This window comes from Homalodisca vitripennis, chromosome 2, assembly GCF_021130785.1.
Source record: "Homalodisca vitripennis isolate AUS2020 chromosome 2, UT_GWSS_2.1, whole genome shotgun sequence".
NCBI classification, from domain to species: domain Eukaryota; kingdom Metazoa; phylum Arthropoda; class Insecta; order Hemiptera; family Cicadellidae; genus Homalodisca; species Homalodisca vitripennis.
Genome location: NC_060208.1, coordinates 36,448,585 through 36,467,202, shown reverse-complemented (window position 1 = coordinate 36,467,202; position 18,618 = coordinate 36,448,585). Strand labels below are relative to the sequence as shown.

Genomic DNA, 18,618 nt, shown 5'->3' with positions numbered 1-18,618 from the left:
CATTAAATACATATTATAAATAGAAAAGTGAGCTTGAATTCAGGTACTATCTAGAGAGATGTTTTTCTTTTTTCACCAGAAGTGCAGGGTACTACCAAAATTTTTATATCGGTTATTTCACAGCCCAAGCAAATTTTTAATAAGTTAAGCATTTTTAACAACTTTCATACTTTGTCATTTTTATAGTTCAGTTTTTATGATAGTAACTGTTATGAGTTTAGGAAAGGAATAGTTATATCTCGGTTATTATATGCATCCTACAGCAAAACAAAAACTTGTTTAAAAATTCCCAAGTTATTTGCAACAAGGTTTAATTGTATGACGTGTTTTATGATGCCTCAAAAAGTTTCAAGATAACAACCGTGCAAAGTTTTGAAAAGTATACAACAATAACATTGGAAAAACAGTGTGAATGCAATAATTGCTGTAACTTCTAAACAATTCACACTCAAATTGATACAGTGATAGTTTTCAAAAAAAGCTTGAAATTTGTTAGCTGGTCTCAACAAATAAAACTTTACAAGATAGTGGCCAATCACATTTGTACCAAAAATTTTATTATTAATCACGTTTGGTACCTCTTAACCTCTCAATGCAGGGGAGTATTCAAACCACGCGGCTGCCTGCTATGAGTTTTTTCTCAACGGAAAATGTTTTGATATTCTGTGTATTTTATAAAAGACTATAAATGTAATAATTTAAATGAATAAATTGTAAATAAAACTTAAGCAAAGAGCGTAAAAACACGATAGTTAGAGTAAACAACAGAAGAGGCACTGTTTTACTATGCTCAGCCACTCAACTGATTCAAATCATTATATTTCATTTTTAAAGACCAGCTGAATAAACAATAAGAAATCTTTGTAGTAAAGGCAAAAAAAATTGTTCTCTATCTAGTGAAACAAATAACTACTAGTAATAGTAGATACTGCAGTAGTTGATCAGAGCTAGTGTTACAGGAGATGCATTCCATACAAATACACATTGGCAGCAACCGGGAGTGTCAAGCACACATAAAAGAAAAGAATATAATAAGCAAAGTAGTAATGGAATTCCTGTATTTTTAACTGTTTACAGAACTTAATTCGTAATATAATATATTTACTAATTAATGCTCATGATTTATTATTTAATCCATAGAGTGTAATAATGTCACAGTAATTTAGTAGTATAAGTAAACTGACAGATATTGCGGGTAGGTCATTGAGGTGAGAATGTAGTGCTGTGTTATTAAGTGTGCAGTCCCTTCCCATCCCTTCCACTACAAGCAATTGACTTGCTAAATAGTACAGTGTTAGAGATACAACGGTTAACTTGCGATAACCAGATCAAGCAATATCGAATGTGGCTGCTGCTTGGATGGGTGACCACTGAGCAATCTTATCCTTGCTAGCAATCTTATCTGCATTTTATAAATAGGTAATGCAGATCCATATCTTTTCCTTTTTGCAATTATTCTTATGAAGTGGTTGTATGGTTATATTGTCAGCAGCTCCCCAATTTTCTATACCACAATTCAATTTAGAATGAATTAGTACAAAATAAAGTGTTCTCATTAATTTATCATCACATTGTTGTTATAGTTTTACTAGATTTAAATGAGATTTTGCTATTATTTATCCTGTTTGTTTGATGGTCATGGTGCATTTATTATTTATGTGGTCATGTTACTGTATATATTAGATTGTTTTGTAATTTAAAACACATAGCTTCTATTTTGTATTTTAGATATGTTGATATTGATTGATGGTTTAGTTTTCCATATAGGCTATGAAGTAGGTATTGATGATTATATGACAAGTGATATAAATACCGGGATCCGCTTATTGTACTCTGCTACTTTTGGACTATAGGCTACAATAACTGGAAGCCAAAATCATTTTTTGCTGTAGTTTGTACAAGATATTATATATAATCCTTACTTTTTCATAAAGGTAACATACCCACAATACACATACCTCTAAATCATACAATAACTCAATTGTACTCTGTTTTCTGACAAGGCTTAACTACCTTATATAACTAGGCAGGCAATAAATTTAAACCCTTGGCTTATCTAAAAGTAACTTATCTGTGCAAAAACTGATTTCTAATATTTTATTAATTGATTAACTACAGAATTACAGTATTGCTTCAGGATAAAAATATGACTAAGGTGGAACATTAAATAATTGTTTGAATATATGTTTTCTAACCTGGGTTCCATTAATAACAACAACTAAAGCGGCTCCAGCAGCTGTCATTCCCCATGTGAACAAAGTTCCTAGCAAAGTTTGGAAGAGTGGACTGTCACTTTCGATCATTGCTAATATATTCGTGTCTCAAATTTTAGAATGAACATAAATGTCACTTAATAAAATATCCGCACCGGGGCAACAGTCATCACAAGACTAACCTCAATCCGCCTTTATCTTCCTACTTCCATTGTTGATGTGATAGAACTTTGTTTTGTTGTTTGTGTTGTGTTGTGATTAGGTTAGGACCAAACAGAAATGCTCCAGTTCCCAGTATGCAGACGTTGCAATATGAACAGCTGTTGTTAATACAAAAATGGGGACAGTATAAACGGCCATCACGGCACGACAATCGAATATTATTTATGTTTATATATCTTAAAAAGTAATTATTAAATGATAATAAATCACTGTGTGTGTGTGTGTGTGTGTGTGTGTGTGTGTGTGTGTGTGTGTGTGTGTGTGTGTGTGTGTGTGTGTGTGTGTGTGTGTGTGTGTGTGTGTGTGTAAATAAATATGTGTAGACAGTGTAAATATAAACTGTTTAACAATATACAGTATAATACGGATTATGAATGTTTTGTAGTTAATCGAGACTCACGAATTATCTATTTTCATTGACTAATAATAATTGGAATATATGTCAAGTAAGCTTATATGAGCACCTGCTCTTTGATTGCCCTGCAATAGCAAGAGAGCGGTATGCCATCTTTGGTAGTTTGGACAGGGGTGGTTATTTTCCCAGGAGGACTTGATAGGTTGTTTTCGGCGGTTTGTTGAACTACTGAAGCTGTAGACTGGCTTGTCAATGTTTGTACAATTTGATTTTAAGTGTACAATAAATAATAAACTAACAAGTTAGTTAACTTAAACCATTATAATAAATTATCCCAATGTAATTTTGTACATCCCAATAATAATAAGTGGCTCTGTACGCATAAGCTTAGATAGAAAATCAATGGTGTAAGTAACACAAATTAATTTAATTTTATAAAAGACAAATCGTTAGGCATCTTTGAATATAAGTGAACATCAGCTATAAGAAAAGTTAATTCAAGGAGTAAATAGTAAGAAAAATATTCAGCATGACCAACAAAGACTTTTTTTATTGTTTACAAGTCTGTTCAAAAAGTTTTATTTATGTAACGATAACCACCTGATTTGTAAGTAAATATCAAGTTTTCGTCTTTTGATAAAACCAATTCGTAATTTGAATTACGTATTCACGCAAGATGACAAAATTGTTAACAGTTCCAATGAAAAAACCAACGGATGTTGACGTTGTTCGGCCCTTGGAAAATTTGATTAATACTGTATACAAATCTCCTAAGGACAAAGACATTTCTAAGCAAATACGTGAATTCAGCAACCTCAGAAATAACGCAGTATTGAAGAGCTATGAACAGTTTGAAGGGTCATTGGAGATTATCTATACATACTACGATCAGGTAGTTGCTCTTGAAAATAAAATACCACAAAACGAATTGCATATTTCCTTCAAGTGGAAAGATGCTTTTAACAGAGGATCAGGAATTTTTGGGGGTAGGAATAGCCTGACCATTTCCAGTTTGGGGTTTGAACGAGTGTGTGTGCTGTTTAATATTGCTGCACTTCAGAGTTCCATTGCTTCAGCTCAAGATGTCAACAATGATGAAGGTCTCAAGATAGCAGCCAAACTTTTTCAGCAATCGGCAGGTATATTTAACCACCTCAAAGACTGTATTATGTCTACTTTGCAACAGGAATCCACTCCTGATTTAAATCCAGAGACACTGTTAGCTTTATCTTCTCTTATGTTTGCTCAAGCTCAAGAGATATTTGTGCATAAAGCTATTCATGATAATAGGAAAGAAGCAGTTATAGCCAAATTGGCTAACCAGACTGGAAAGCTGTATATGGATGCTTTGAAACACATGCAGAACAGATCAGTTCAACATTTATGGGATAAGATGTGGTTGCCAGTTGTAGAAAGTAAGCAGTCTATGTTTTTTGGTATGGCTGATTTCTATCAAAGCCGTCATTGCCATTCTAATAAATTCATTGGTGAAGAAATCGCTCGTCTGAAAAATTCCCTCGAGATTTTGAAAACAGCTCAGTTATGTGAAGGTAATTCTAATATAATTTCTAATTTAATTGATACAGGTCATAAACATCTGATCGAAGCAATAAAAGACAACGATTTTATTTACCATGAAAAGATACCTGATTACAAGTCTTTAGAATCAATAGGTTGTGCTGTACTAGTTAAAGTTTTACCTATCCCTCCTAAACTTTCAAACAATTTCTATGACTTGTTTGAAAATCTTATACCATTGTCAACTTATCAGTCTCTAATAACTGTTTATGACAACCTAAAAATTGAATTTATAAATTCAGAAGTGGCTAAACTGCATGAGGCAACAAATTTGATTAACTCCGTACTTGCCTTCTTAAATTTTCCAGCAGCCTTGGACGAGGTTTCTACTAACCAGGTGTTATCAGAATCACTAGTGAAGAAGTTCAAGGATATACGAGATTTTGGTGGCATTAGCGCCATTGATAATATGTTACGAGAACTACCTAAATTGCTCATGCGTAATATGGAAATTGTTAATGAGACTGAAAGAATGATGAATGAAGAGAAATTGTTAGATGATCAACTCCGGGATAGATTCAAAACAAAATGGAATAGAATTTCTTCTGAAGAACTAACTAAAACATTTAAATTAAACTTGCAAAACTATCGTAACATTATTGATAATGCCTCTCGTGCTGACAAGATTGTGCAAGATAAGTACCAACTACATAAACAAGGAATTGCACTACTCAGTGAGGGTCCAGTAATATTGGGCCTGTCTATTCCTAGTACCGGTGGAAGAACTATAGATAACAGCTCTTCATTAGCAAATAAATTGAAAACCCTCATGGAAGAGGTGAATACAATGAAAAGAGAACGAAATGCTATAGAATTGGAATTAAAGTCTAAAACAATAGATACACAGGAAAGTTTTCTTTCAGCATTGCATGATAAAACTATTCAGGAACAAGAACTATCCATGGAGGTTTTAAATAAATATTATGGACATTTACAACAAAAAGTCAAAAATAACTTAAGCAAGCAAGAGAGTCTGTTAGCTGAGATACAAAAATCTAATACTGATTTTGTACCAGAACACCATGGTAGGAAGACAATGTTGAAAGACCTGGTAGCTGCTTATGATACGTGCAAGGAGCTACTCGATAACCTTAAAGAGGGAACTAAATTCTACAATGATTTAACTTTAATTCTTCTTGAATTTCAGGGTAAAATATCAGACTTCTGTTTCGCACGTAAAACAGAAAGAGAAGAGATGATAAAGGATTTAACAAGAGGAATTGGTTTAGCTACTACGACAGAAGTACCTGATCTTCCTCAACATCATAAGTTAGTGTGCAGTACAACATTGGTAACAGATCAAAGCAAACAATTATTTCCGAATACTGAGTTCCTTGCCAATTCCACAATTAACACACCCTATCCCACACAGTTTTATAACATGCCTCAACCTTATTCTGGTCTTCCCCAGAGTGAAGTGCCTGACAGACACTTTCCCTCGCCTTTCCCAAGTGGATACCAGCCTCCTCCACAAGCTTACCCATCACAGCATCTAGGCCATAGTTCACAAGGATATCAACTGCCATATACTCATAAGTGATTCTGGAAATATGTTCTTGTTCATTTGGCTGGTAAATGATTTTAGTTTCGGTGGCATGCAAGTTTGTTTCTCTACTTTTATGTGTTTTTATGAGGTACAATATATTTTAAAAGTAAAGTTAATGTTTTCCGGTTTATAAAGTATTTTGGAGATTTTAATTTTGACTCAAATTCTGTATCATAATTATTTACTATAATCACTGGAGTATTAATAAAATTAATACTTTGACTGTGACAGACGCCATAGTACACGTGGTGTCGTGTTAGAATATTTAAGACCATTCAGTGTAGAGCCACAGAGAAGGTGTTAAATAATAACTTTTTAATTACACCATACTCTTTAATAGTAAGGCCAGCATAACATTATTAATAATATTTGGCCATATCTAAGTCTCATCACTATCTCCAAAAGTTAAAAGTCAATATAAATATGTTTAGGGTCAAATTAAATTTTGAATTAATTTTAGAACATAAAAACTACACAATTTAGCATTTTCGTGAATTAAAAAAGTCTTTCGATTATGGTAATACCGGTACATTAACTGAAGACAGTGTTATTTTATTGTACGGTATTAGAGAAGTAGCTGATCAGATTCTTATATCTAAATAACATTTACAGGTATTCCAATTCACTTTAAGGAATAAGAGTGATGTCAGTTGTTCTTAAATAATTCTAAAACAATAAAAATCACGTACTTTACCACAAACTTTATCATGTTCCTCATTTGAAAATATTCCTGGAAATGTATACTAAAAACCTTTAAACAGTACCCACTGACTTCACCAGCAACCCTATTTTCTTAGCTTTGTGGTGGAATTATTCATGTTCTTCCAGCATCCATATCTTGTGGTGGATGGTCTACAAGAGTTAAATTACGATCTATAACTATTAATGCCAATCTTATTTTGAACAACTGTGAGGTTAGAAAACTCTCATTAGTGAGGGATTAATATGAAACCTACACAAAAACTGACATCAAGTAAAGTATTAGAGAAGGAAGGTATTTTAACATCAAGCAAACTTGTACGTGTTCGCGGTGTATGTAATGAATAAATACTAAAAAGTGTTTTGTATCGATGTTGATGGATATAATAGACCATAACTTAATCACGTGATAGTTTCATGTATAACTAGGTCAGAAAAATGTGATCGAGTTGAAACTATATTGTGTATATTATTACTAAACACTATCTCACCAAGGCAATGCCAACATTGATAGACTTGTAATGTAGTTTTTCTGTATGGACAGTTTGTTAGTTAATTTTAAGTATTAAAATAATAGAATGATCTCACAATATCTCAGAAGTGCAGATATGATTGAAGTAAATTTTCCATATTTGGTATTGTTATCCATAGTTTAACTTGTATTTTTAAACAGTATAACAAGGATATTATATACAACACATCTTGGCTTTAAAATTGCATCCCAAAGCATTCCTGTAATGAGTAGGGCGTTGAAAGGTTATTCTTATCCAGAAATACTTCCGAATCATAGAATGACCAAGGATGTTTGATCAAAGCCCTCATGCTGAATAGAACAACGCGTCTTAGTGAGCTCCTTTGAGCTATCTATACAAAATTTAAACACATTTAAACGTATGAAGAAATTTCTGGCACAAGTCGTCCTGAATAAATTGAAATTGGTTTTTACATCATCTCTCAACCATCTTTATTAATAATTAGCAAATATGAAATCACGAGTCAATAGAGACTACAATTAATTCTGATTTGTCAATTACAAATTTATTATCAACTTTGTCATAGATTATTTGAAATAATGAAATACTCAAGGTCGTTAAGGATTAAAAAATCCTTATCAATTGGAAAATAAGCTTTTCAGATAATCAAAAATAAGAATCCAAACACATAAATTCTTGTAAATAAAACTCCTTAAACCCCTTCCTTTAATTTGATTCTGTGACTAGCAAGAAAATAAATGTATCACAACCATTTCTGCCTGTAAGACGGCCGGGGAAGGAGCCCAGGACCTTAAAGGTCAAGAAATTTGATCCTTTAAACCTCAGTCCCAACCACTTATCTCTTCTTGACCCATGTGTGTATCAGATCTGTGCTCCACTCTCAAAATAGGGACCACCCTGCTGCCATTACTGGAGCTCTGGTATGATGACATAGAATGGTTTATCAAAACAGCATTGTTTTGGTATTACATACGAACAGAATATGAGCAACTGAGCAATGATTACATTCACATCCTCAGCCAAGTATTTTGGTATCCTTAGATTTGTTCCTTGAAGCAGTCTTACCGCACTAAGGGCCGCTTCACCCTTCACATAAAGATGGAGGGGAGTCAAAACCCCATTCAATGCTTCAAGAGCTACCGTGAGGACTGGAGCGCATGACTCCTCTAATCACTAGATAGGCTAGTGCTGAACTCCTATAAGTCCAGCCATCACTGTTTTCTTCAATCTGGCCATAAGATAAGACAGCTATAAGCAATCATTGGCCTCACGATGGCCTTGTAAAGCTAGACAGTCATCATGGGTTTCATACCCCAGGTTCTACTGCAGGACTGTCTGCTGGTTTGAAGAGCGACCACTGCTTGATGCAGTAACAATTTAAAGTGTGTGCCATGTCCAGATATCTGACTTTACTGGAGAAGGCTACCCTAGTACCCACTAAGTCAGAGACTGTAAATTAAGCTTTACAGGTGAACTGAGCTGTAATCTTTTGGAGGGATTACATTTAGTCCATCTCATTCCACTTCTATTCCAGATTCAAGGCTCGCTACATGAGTTCGATTAAAACAACCTCAAGTTTCATCTAACTGTACTTACAGGGTCATCTGCATGATTCTGTACTTCAAAGATTTCATTTCAGAGTCGAATCAGTAGATAATCAACAATCGGGTTCCCAAAAAGAGGCGACAAGACTTTACACTAAGGACAACCTTTAACTGCATTCACAGTAACAGGCTCACCACAGAGCATAGCCTTATTATACGGCTGGACAGCATTGACCTAATCCATTGAAGATTGACCAATCCTGCAGGTATGCCCTTCCTCAGCGCTGCTCTATACATTGGATCCACATGAGTGTTTTCAAAGACACCCTATAAGTCCAAAAATGCACAAGAGCTACTTTTTTGCCTGCCAATGATCTCTCAATCTTAGAAACCTATTAAGTGAGGGTCTGAGTTATTGACTTTTCCATTTGATAGGCAAACTGTCCAGGAGGTAATAAAGAGTTGACAAGAACTTCGCTTCTGATATGCTTATCAACAATCTATTCCATAGCTTTTAGTAGAATAGGCGTTAAACTGATGGGATGATGAGTTTTAGGCTCATCCAAGGGCGTGGCCAGCTTTAGGAATGAAAATTGTTTCCACCCGCCTCCATTGTTGGGGAATATGTCCCATGTCAAAGTTTGACCTAAACACAACCAGTAAGGCTGGTAGAAAAAATTAAGCCTCTGTTGGAGAAGGGGTGGGTATATTCCACCTCCCACAGGAGACTTAAATCGCTGGAAGGAATCCATTGCCAAGCATACTTTACTCGGAGTGAATAACTTTTTGACATGCGGTTGTTCCAACTGGAGGAACGAGATACTGATTCCTCCAACAGGGGAAATTACCTCAATATCCACGGATGAGTTGGAACCTACTAATGAATTGTCAAAAGGAGTCTGATGATGTATACTGTACAGTAACTGCCTACCTATATTACATGTAGTCAATACCTGCACTGCTGGTCTATGCTGAGTGACGCTAAGTTGTCTAATAAGACAGCAATAGCGCGTCTGCTGCAGCCAAAGTGCTAATGATATCAGCAGAGATAGGATAGAGAACACGAAAGTGTTAACTATAAAGTGTACATAATGTTTACTAATTATAAATCTTGTTTGGCTCGGCTTTGACGATAAAACGATTGCCAATATATAGATTTGCAGTACAGTTTTGATCTCACCAGACCAGAAGGTTAAATGGTATCTCCATAACAGATATTGAGTATATACTTTCAAAATGTATAAACATATCTGTAGTGTGCCAAAAATACAGCTTTTAGTGGGTTTAATTGGGTTGAAAGACTTTTGTACTTTGATATAGATTATATGAAATTAAATGGATATTATATATTACTAATGGTTTATGTAGGAGAAATAATATTATAAGTGAATTTTTTATCGTAATGAATAAATAATTTGAATTAGCACTAGTTAAAGTAGTAAGCCCTTGTGGATGTTAGATTCATGAGACTTGGTTCTATATAGGTTTTGGTACAGAGCTTTTCGTTCTGTAATCCATTATTATATAGAAGATCAGCATTTTCTGTGGTATGTAAACTTAGGGTAATTGCGGTATTCTTCCAAATTCTAGCATTGTGGACTGATCCACATCCATTCAGTTCTCTCATATATGCCATCGTTATCCATGTGATTATCATTATCAATTGACACCTGAAGAAGGGGCAAGAATAAAACTCTCAAATATAGTTTTCAGTTTATGTAGCATTAAATACTTTTTTTCATCATCACTAATAAAATTTTAACGAAGGATACCGAGTATACGTACACAATAATCTGTACTTGTCACTTTTTATTTTATACTTTGTACTGCCATAGCCGTTTTTAACCAAAGTATGGAATTGGGTAAGATATAAATTAATGTTATTCACGTGTTTGCTTGTTTGTTGTTGATTCTGTTAATCAAATTTACAGTTATTGATATTCTAGAGTGTTTCACACATAACCTTCACCAATGCCATTTCATTTCCCTGAATCATTATTATAAACATAATTTTACTTTGAATGATGAGAAGAGAAAAAGCATGACTACATTTTTACCAGACATCTACCAGTTAGCCAATCTGCAGTATTTTCTTATAAATTATAAATGCTGAAGGTATAACCTTCTAATAGAGAAGAATAAAGAATGAGGTACGATATGTTTAACTCTAAGCAGTTGAACTGACTCCGCAATGAAAACTGAACACAGGCTTTCGCTTTTGGTGATTTTAGAACTGGTGATACACCAGTATTTAAGAACTCGTTTTAAACTTTAAAGTAAGTGGTAAGTTTTATGCTTGATCATTTGTTTTCAAAGTATCTTGATCATCTGTAAACAGTGATGAGAGTACACCTCAGGAAAAGAGGCGGCAACTGTATGTTATTGAGTTTCAGATACTTGTGTAGATCCTCTGATGAGTGGTTTGCATGATGAAGATAGCGCAGTATCGAGAGTAAAATAGTTTGTCTCATAGTGAAATATTGATGTTAACAATATTTTTTCGTTGTGCACGATTACCAGGTCTGTTAGGCTGTGGTTTCCTAGACGCGTAATAGATGCGCTGCGGCTTGAACCTCGGTCGGAATCGCAGCCGCCGTCCAGTGGTTTCCTAGACTGCGTAGAATACATACGGTTGTGCGTAACATGACGTCACGTAAAAAGAAATTTCTGGTGGCTGCACTAATGCTATACAGTGATTTAGATCATGACATGGATATTGTGGTATTACAAGCTTCGAAAAATCGTGAACAGTGCAGTGAGATGTTCAAAAGAAGAAACATTGAAGGTGTTTACAATTTATTAGTGACTAAATATTTAATAGACAATGAAATGAAGTGTATTCAAATCAATTTGTAGTCAAACCTGAGACAGTACATTTGGTAATATTTGTGTGTTGTTGCCTCCACAACATGTTAAGGAACGAGTTCATTGCTAACAACCCCCAAACTCCTACACATGTCGTTGTAGATGAGGTCCCAACAAAGAACATAATACCATTGGTTGGAACCGGGGGATTTGCAAATTCCGAAGGTTTTACAGTGAGGAGTATGTTCATGGAGTATTTCAACAGTATTTATTATAAAAATACGTACACGAATGGAAAAAAACAAGAAAAACTACAAAGTGACGAACTCATGAGGGCCTCAAGGATGTTTTAGTTATAGTAGCAAACATGTTAATTTACAATGTAAAAAATATAATTATATGAACAAGTTACCTGATTTATTCAGCGAAACTCCTATTTTCTTCCATATGACGTCCTTCTTTATATTACTTTTATAGTCAGGATGACTAAACTTCCATAATATTTCGTTAGAAGAGACCAATTCAATCAACTCTTCGTCGTCATTGTTTGAAATTTTACCTTCTCGGCGACATTTCCCTCCAATTCTAAATTTGATATGGCAAAAGACATGTCTGTTGCGCAGCGTATCTCAGAGTTGACTGCTCTGAAAGCAGTAAGCCAAATACGCAGTTATTGATGCGCGCGCATTTGATACGCGCGCATTTGATACGCGCGCATTTGATACGTTGCCTAGGAAACCGCTTATACAAAACCCCATAAGACAAGTGTGCTGCGTCTTAGATACACATACGCAGCGCATCTATTACGCGTCTAGGAAACCACAGCCTTAATTAGTTTGGATCTCACGTCTTGGCTCACAGACGTACCCACCAAGAGTACGGTAAGGGGGGCAGCTCCCACTTATAAGCAAAGGAATATATGTAAAGTCGTAATATGAAACAAAATTAGGTAGGGCAACAGTGAATCGGTGTTACCATACTGAAATGGTATTTTAATTATATTAATCTTACAATTTGGTTATCTAATGTAAAATGTTGCAACCTAAAAGACCATGGCTACCCCCCCTTCCTTGAATTTTGATTCTCGGTTCGCCTATGTCTTGGCTGTTCACGGCAATCACTACTAGGAGTATTCTATTCAAAGCAGGATATACACATTTTTCTAGTTAGACCACATGACTATCAGAGCAGCGAGGGATGTGGGGGTCAGAAAGCCAGTACCAATACCGAGGTTTTGGACAATTTAACCGGGGCTCGGACCTCAGAAGGCCCGAGCCGGGCATGCGCCACATCTATTCAAAGGGACCGTTTCGCCCGGCCGAATATTTTTACGGGGACCACCTAAGCTACGTACGGTCAGGTACTCCATCCAGCCATCCCACGTGTTGAAAATTGGTAAATTCACCCGCATATGGTACACAGAGGTTTTGGAGCATACATACAAAGATGAGTACTTCTACGGCTATATTTACTTTGAATTGGAATAGTACAAGAAATAGTCTGCGAAATTCAAATTTTATAGATATTTGCATTGTACGAATGCTTTTGTAGTATAGTGCCGACGAGAACCAATTAACATCCCACAAGCGCACAAGCTGGTTTTTTATTGAAATTGGAAGATAAATTTCCTCCAAAAAAATAATTATCGTCAAAAGGGTTACAAAAATATGAAATGATATTTTTTATGGAATAATATTTTTTTAGCTTAACACTTAAAATATACCAATGGTGTAACCGGGACTTGGCTTTGTGGGGAGATGTTATACGAATATTTCATTTATTTTTAGGGTCTTGGGGAGGATCCTATCGCCCTAATCCCTCTGTAGTTACGAAACTAAAGCCAACGTTAGTAACGCAAATAAATATTAAATCAGCGTGGGCTAATCCTATACAAACCCTTTTAGGCTCTTATCTAGTTTTTCTGACTTTGATATAACTATTATTTATGTGTCTGACGGTTTTAAGCCCTGTATATAAAGGTAGGACAAATATAATCTGAGGAAAAATTATCGTTTAATATTTTTAACTCTTTTGATACCATCATATTAACTATCACGATAACAATAAGGGTGGATGACGACCGATTTCTTGCGTAGGACAAATGTCTCTATAGATGTCAGGAAAATCCCAGATTGAGTGCTTATACGTTGAAAATTGGCTCTAGGCCTCTAGACTACTGTTGTAGTAAATGTAGTAAATAATGTATTAGTATGTATGCATAAGTATTAGATGTATTGTAATGTATAATTTCCTAAATTTTAGACCATTGTTGTAATACAATATATATATATATATATATATATATATATATGATGTTAGATTCATTATATTCATTTGCTGGAAGAAGACCGGAGTAAGTTGGGATAAAACTGAAATTGAGTACCGTAGTCCAATCAGATATAAAATCTAGCTGTTTTGGAGTAAATTGGGATGGTAATCCAATGAAAGTTCAACCTAACGTACCTCATAACAAAATGATAGATTTCACACTATTAATTTTAAATATTAATGGACGTTGAAAACTGTGCATTAACTATCAGCGTCTGTAAAATAGAACATCGACAATTCACATCAAAACTGTGTACTCGTATTTGAAGCCTGCATACAAATTTATTCGTTTTAGTTTTTATAAATAATATAATTTTTGCTACAGCTATCAAGCACGGGAGTTCATCAAAACGCAATAATGCGTTCGGCGTCTTTTATTTTTGTTTAAAATAATGTTGACAGTGATTATTTGTGATATTACAGGAGGCCCGTGAGCCACATCTCCGCCTCACACAGTAATAGGCCTGCTGTCTGTTTTTGGCTGATCAGCAACACGATTCGAATATTTCTGTTTCGGTTCACAAGGCATTTCGAATGTTACGACCATCTGTTTCCTATATAGTGGATACTACACCACCTCTGGAACACCAAGGTTTTGAAAGCCCTATAATGATCATTAAGATTATACCATGTCTAGTATATAATTTACAAGTACTAGAAACGCCCAGTCTTCTAAAATGCCATAAAATTGCAGGATCGACGTTTAAAATAAAAAAAGAGACTGGTAAAAAAATACTTGAATTGTGTACTTGAGTAACTTAATTATATAAAAAAAACAGCTGTTATTTAAGCAGTGTGGAAAAAGCTTGTTTTTCGTTTTTGTTGAAATTCCAATAGTGTTAGTTCCGTGTTCCGTATTTATTATTAGTTTCTCAAGATACGCAAGGCCAGCTTCACGTTAGCTAGCAAATAGAGCACCCCGTATCAAAATAGCCCATTGGTGGCTTTAGTGTTTCAATTCCCCCTCTACATCCTGCACCCAACACTGTTGTCAGTTTTACGAGATGAAGTATTAATGATCCGTATCAGCATCAGGGAACAGTTGATGGTTAGCAGCGTATGGCAACAACGCCTCAAATGTCATTGGACTGTTGTGGTGCGGACTGCTCTAGTAAAGTACTACGTGAATTGTTTAAGGAATGGTAGGCTACAATATTATAACTCCAGAAAAATTATTAATAAGAGACGCTGAATGGATTAGGCCTAAGTTATATATTTCACTCAAAATAAAATCAATGAGATCAAAATTGAGAAATATAAATCAATATAAATAATTACTAACGCATGAGGAGACTCTATTACCAGTGCCGTATCTCAAATTTTGGGCCTCTGGAAAACTTATTTTCAAGCCCCCAATATAAAATACTCGTAATGTCATCTTATCTATGACTATATTCCGGGTAAGGTTGCATGAGCCAATGACTTTTCTAACCTAGTGTAGGGGTAGATAACGTCAGTGCCAAGATTGTGTAATTTTAGTGGTTTAGTTATGGTTCTTACTAAGGCTACAACTTTTTTGGCTGAGAGTTAGCGAAGCTTATGGCTTGAGGACTAGACAAATTTCATTCCTCTATGTCTGTCCACACGATATATAAAAAACAAACTGACCTATAGATTTGAATTGTGCATCCAGCTTCATTTCTATATGAGGAACAGTGAGTTCGATGTTGGTACATGTCACGTCATGCAATTTAGCTGAGCGTAAGCGAATATTTTTACATTGGTCTTTTGGGTAATCATGATGGCAACGAGAAAATAGCAGAATAAACCATTTTAAACAAATTTGGTAGGCTATAAGAGATTTTAACATGTGACATATTAAGAGATGTAGCCTAATTATCCCAATATTTAGTATACGACTTTTATTATTTAAACACTGATATGAAACGCAATTTAATAATAAAATACGTGAATGTATCGTGTAAGCAAGATATCTCGAGAAATATGTCATCTGCAGACTTGAAATGTTGCATGAAACTTTATCCCTACATAGTCAAGATTGAGATCTATATGATGGTGCATGTTCATTGTTCAACCGTGGGATTTGGCTGGGTGTCGTTGAAGCCTACCACTCTGTGGCCTCACGCAATTCCTCTTTTGTTTTACGAAAAAAAGATTTCTTTTTCGTGTTAGTATCTGTCGTTCTATCTGTCAATAATGAAATGAGCTATAGACTTAACATTTTTATTGAACCTCAGCGAAGTCTGTTATGCGAGACGTGGTGTGGCGTACTCCTACCTTGTTATAAAGTTTAATCACGTCAATGTAGTATAAAAAACGTACGAATTAAGTACTAGTGTCAAAACGTTAAAAAGTTTCATTGCGTCCAGGTCGGTAACTCACTCTATTCCTCTCCAAACTTGAAAAATTTTATGTGTGAAACACAGTCGGAACGAAGTGAAAACTCTCTGAAACGTCTCCGTTTTTGCCTGAAGAGTTTTAAACGATTAAATTATGTACCGCCGATAAAAAAACTGACAAATATTTAGAAATTGATATCCATCCGGTGAAATATTTGTTGAAAAACAAATATTATGACGTTGTTAATACTTTAATTTTAAATTTAAATTTTAAAATAATTGGAATTAAAGAAAATTATTAATGCAGTTTTAATTGGTTTAATTTTTAACAGTATTAATGAATTATATTACTACGCAAAAAATAAATCTAATTCTTAGTTTCCAAACAACGACATATAGCGATTTTTTTTAACCGTGCTTAATTTATAAAACACTAAGCCCAACACTATAAGACTGATATTTTTATTCTAAAATATATCTAAATATTAAGCGTTACTTAATATATTAGCAAACTTCAAGTAATTCAAGTGTCATAATATCTTTGTTGAAAAACAACATTTTATTCAATAAGTATTATGGCTTTCTTCATTCAAACTTGTAAGCTGACTTTGGGAAGGGAAAACTTTTATGAGTTTTTCACATTATTGATTTTTGCCACATTGTTTTTCTTACATTAAGTAGACAGCTCAATAAGCCTTTCTTAGGGCATGGTGGTACGAAGAAAGAAAATTGTTTACATGGGAGCAGCCACATAGGGAAAGGGGGGTCCCATGGAAAAGAGGGTAATTCAAAGAAGTTTTTGATAGACACAAACTATATTAATACAATTGATATTTATAACAGCGGGTGTTTATTTTGACCTGTAAGATAATGTAAGCAAATATTGCCTTCAACACGGAAAATGTTTTAAGCTAACCTTTTTAAGCCCTATACCCCCCTTGTGAGTTATTGCCTCCCCATGCAAAATTTTCGGGTGGCGCCCTTGATTCTTTAACAACTTTAATTTAGAAAGATTTCTCTCACCTTACGCAAGAGCTGTGCACACGTCCGGAACACTGCAGGCCCAAAAAACTATTTCTTTATGAACGAAAGTCCAGATATTTCTTTTATTGACAAAGTCCTCCCAAAACTAAAACGTCATAGTGATTGTCTAATTCCCAGCTGAATGTATAACTATATCGAAGAACCCTACTTGTATTTCCAATACAAATCAACGAGAAGTAAAAGGTCAAAGTTTATCAAGAACTTAGAGGTTTTGAGTTTCCAAGTAGCTATCCAAACCTAACATTTTATCTATAAGACAGATAAAATTAAACATTGTGGTTCCCTATTGTGATCTTGGTCCATGAACCAAGAATCATGTTGTTCCGAACCACTAAAAAAAAACTTAAGACTCGCCGCAGGAGTGTCAAAGACAATCCTTTACAGATTATACTTGTTTCTAGGTATGGCTCATTAGTATTGAGCACCTGTAGCTTTGCCATAGTTAAACTATCATCGGAATAATAATTTGATAATACCGCGGTCACCTTGGTGTACGTCTTTTAATTGTTCCAAAGATGCTAATAGGACAATATTAGTTATTTTAAACATACCTATATTCGCGCACAACCAATTCTGACAAAAAAGATCGAAAATTCTTAGCTTCTGACAAAGGTGCAGGAGGAAAATCTAACCTAGATTTTGGTAGATTCCCAACCATCTTAATTATCAACGAAGAGTATTTTTTGGAGAAATTGTGGTACTCTTAACAATCAAGTCACCATTGCTGAAAATTCGTAGCCAACAATACTGGATTCACTGTGTGAAAAGTGTAATGATGTAATGATGATGTGTTGTGTGTGTGTGTGTGTTTTCGCTTTTTTTTTCATGTTACTTTACAGTAAATGTATATATCATTACCACTTTTCTTCACGTGGGTCTGAGAGTATTAAAGCGTGGGTACTAATACCAATACAGACTATATTGTAAGTGGAACTTTATAGATAATTAGAAATTTATACGAATTCTAAAAATTTGTATTGCAGTATCTTATGTGGTTTTAAATCATGTAGTTTTTTAAGTCATTAGTGTGTAGGCCTATGTCTGCTTTGATAGTTTATAAATGCCAACGTTGAATAATAATGAATATTTAAATTTATATAAACGCTTAATTCGATTGTTTCTAATAATTTATATAACAAAAATAGTTTGTATATTTATAGTATATATCACAGATAATGGTTTGTAAAATACGCTGGAAAGAAAATAACCATGCGAGGAAGGCGCTTTATTCCAGTGGATATATGTAATTTAATACACACTGTTCTAAATATTAGAGTTAGTACCCTATCATTGTGGTGTGTAGTATTATTTAATTGGAAAGATTATACATTTCCAATAATGATATAATTATTTATGTAAAACACACAGTAAACTGATTAAATATTAATGCTGAATAGCATGAACGTTTTGCTTTTAGCACCTCTTTGGATATAGCATCCTATACGCCACATGGCCATGTTCATAGTGCTACCATGGCAACCCATGCTTCA

At 34.5% G+C, this 18,618-nt stretch overlaps 2 protein-coding genes across 3 annotated transcripts in view; one reads left to right on the top strand and one right to left on the bottom strand.

Annotated features, from left to right (window-relative positions):
- Window positions 1-2,562, bottom strand: part of LOC124353816 (zinc transporter ZIP11) — a 76,636-nt gene extending 74,074 nt beyond the window's left edge. The window contains exon 1 of one of the 2 annotated variants that reach the window (XM_046803830.1): window positions 2,396-2,562. Coding sequence is in view for 1 of the 2 variants with exons in the window: in XM_046803828.1 (XP_046659784.1) it covers window positions 2,196-2,303 (108 nt within the window). In the remaining variant the exon portion in view is untranslated. Of the gene's footprint in view, window positions 1-2,195 lie in introns of both variants that reach the window. The other variant, XM_046803828.1, reaches the window with a different exon arrangement.
- An 846-nt stretch (window positions 2,563-3,408) lies between these two features.
- Window positions 3,409-5,544, top strand: LOC124353815 (programmed cell death 6-interacting protein-like). Its single transcript, XM_046803827.1, has 2 exons — window positions 3,409-3,929; window positions 5,516-5,544. Exons 1-2 carry the CDS (start codon window positions 3,467-3,469, stop codon window positions 5,518-5,520), a joined length of 468 nt encoding a protein of 155 aa, XP_046659783.1. The 5' UTR covers window positions 3,409-3,466; the 3' UTR covers window positions 5,521-5,544.
- The last annotated feature ends 13,074 nt before the right edge of the window (window positions 5,545-18,618 follow it).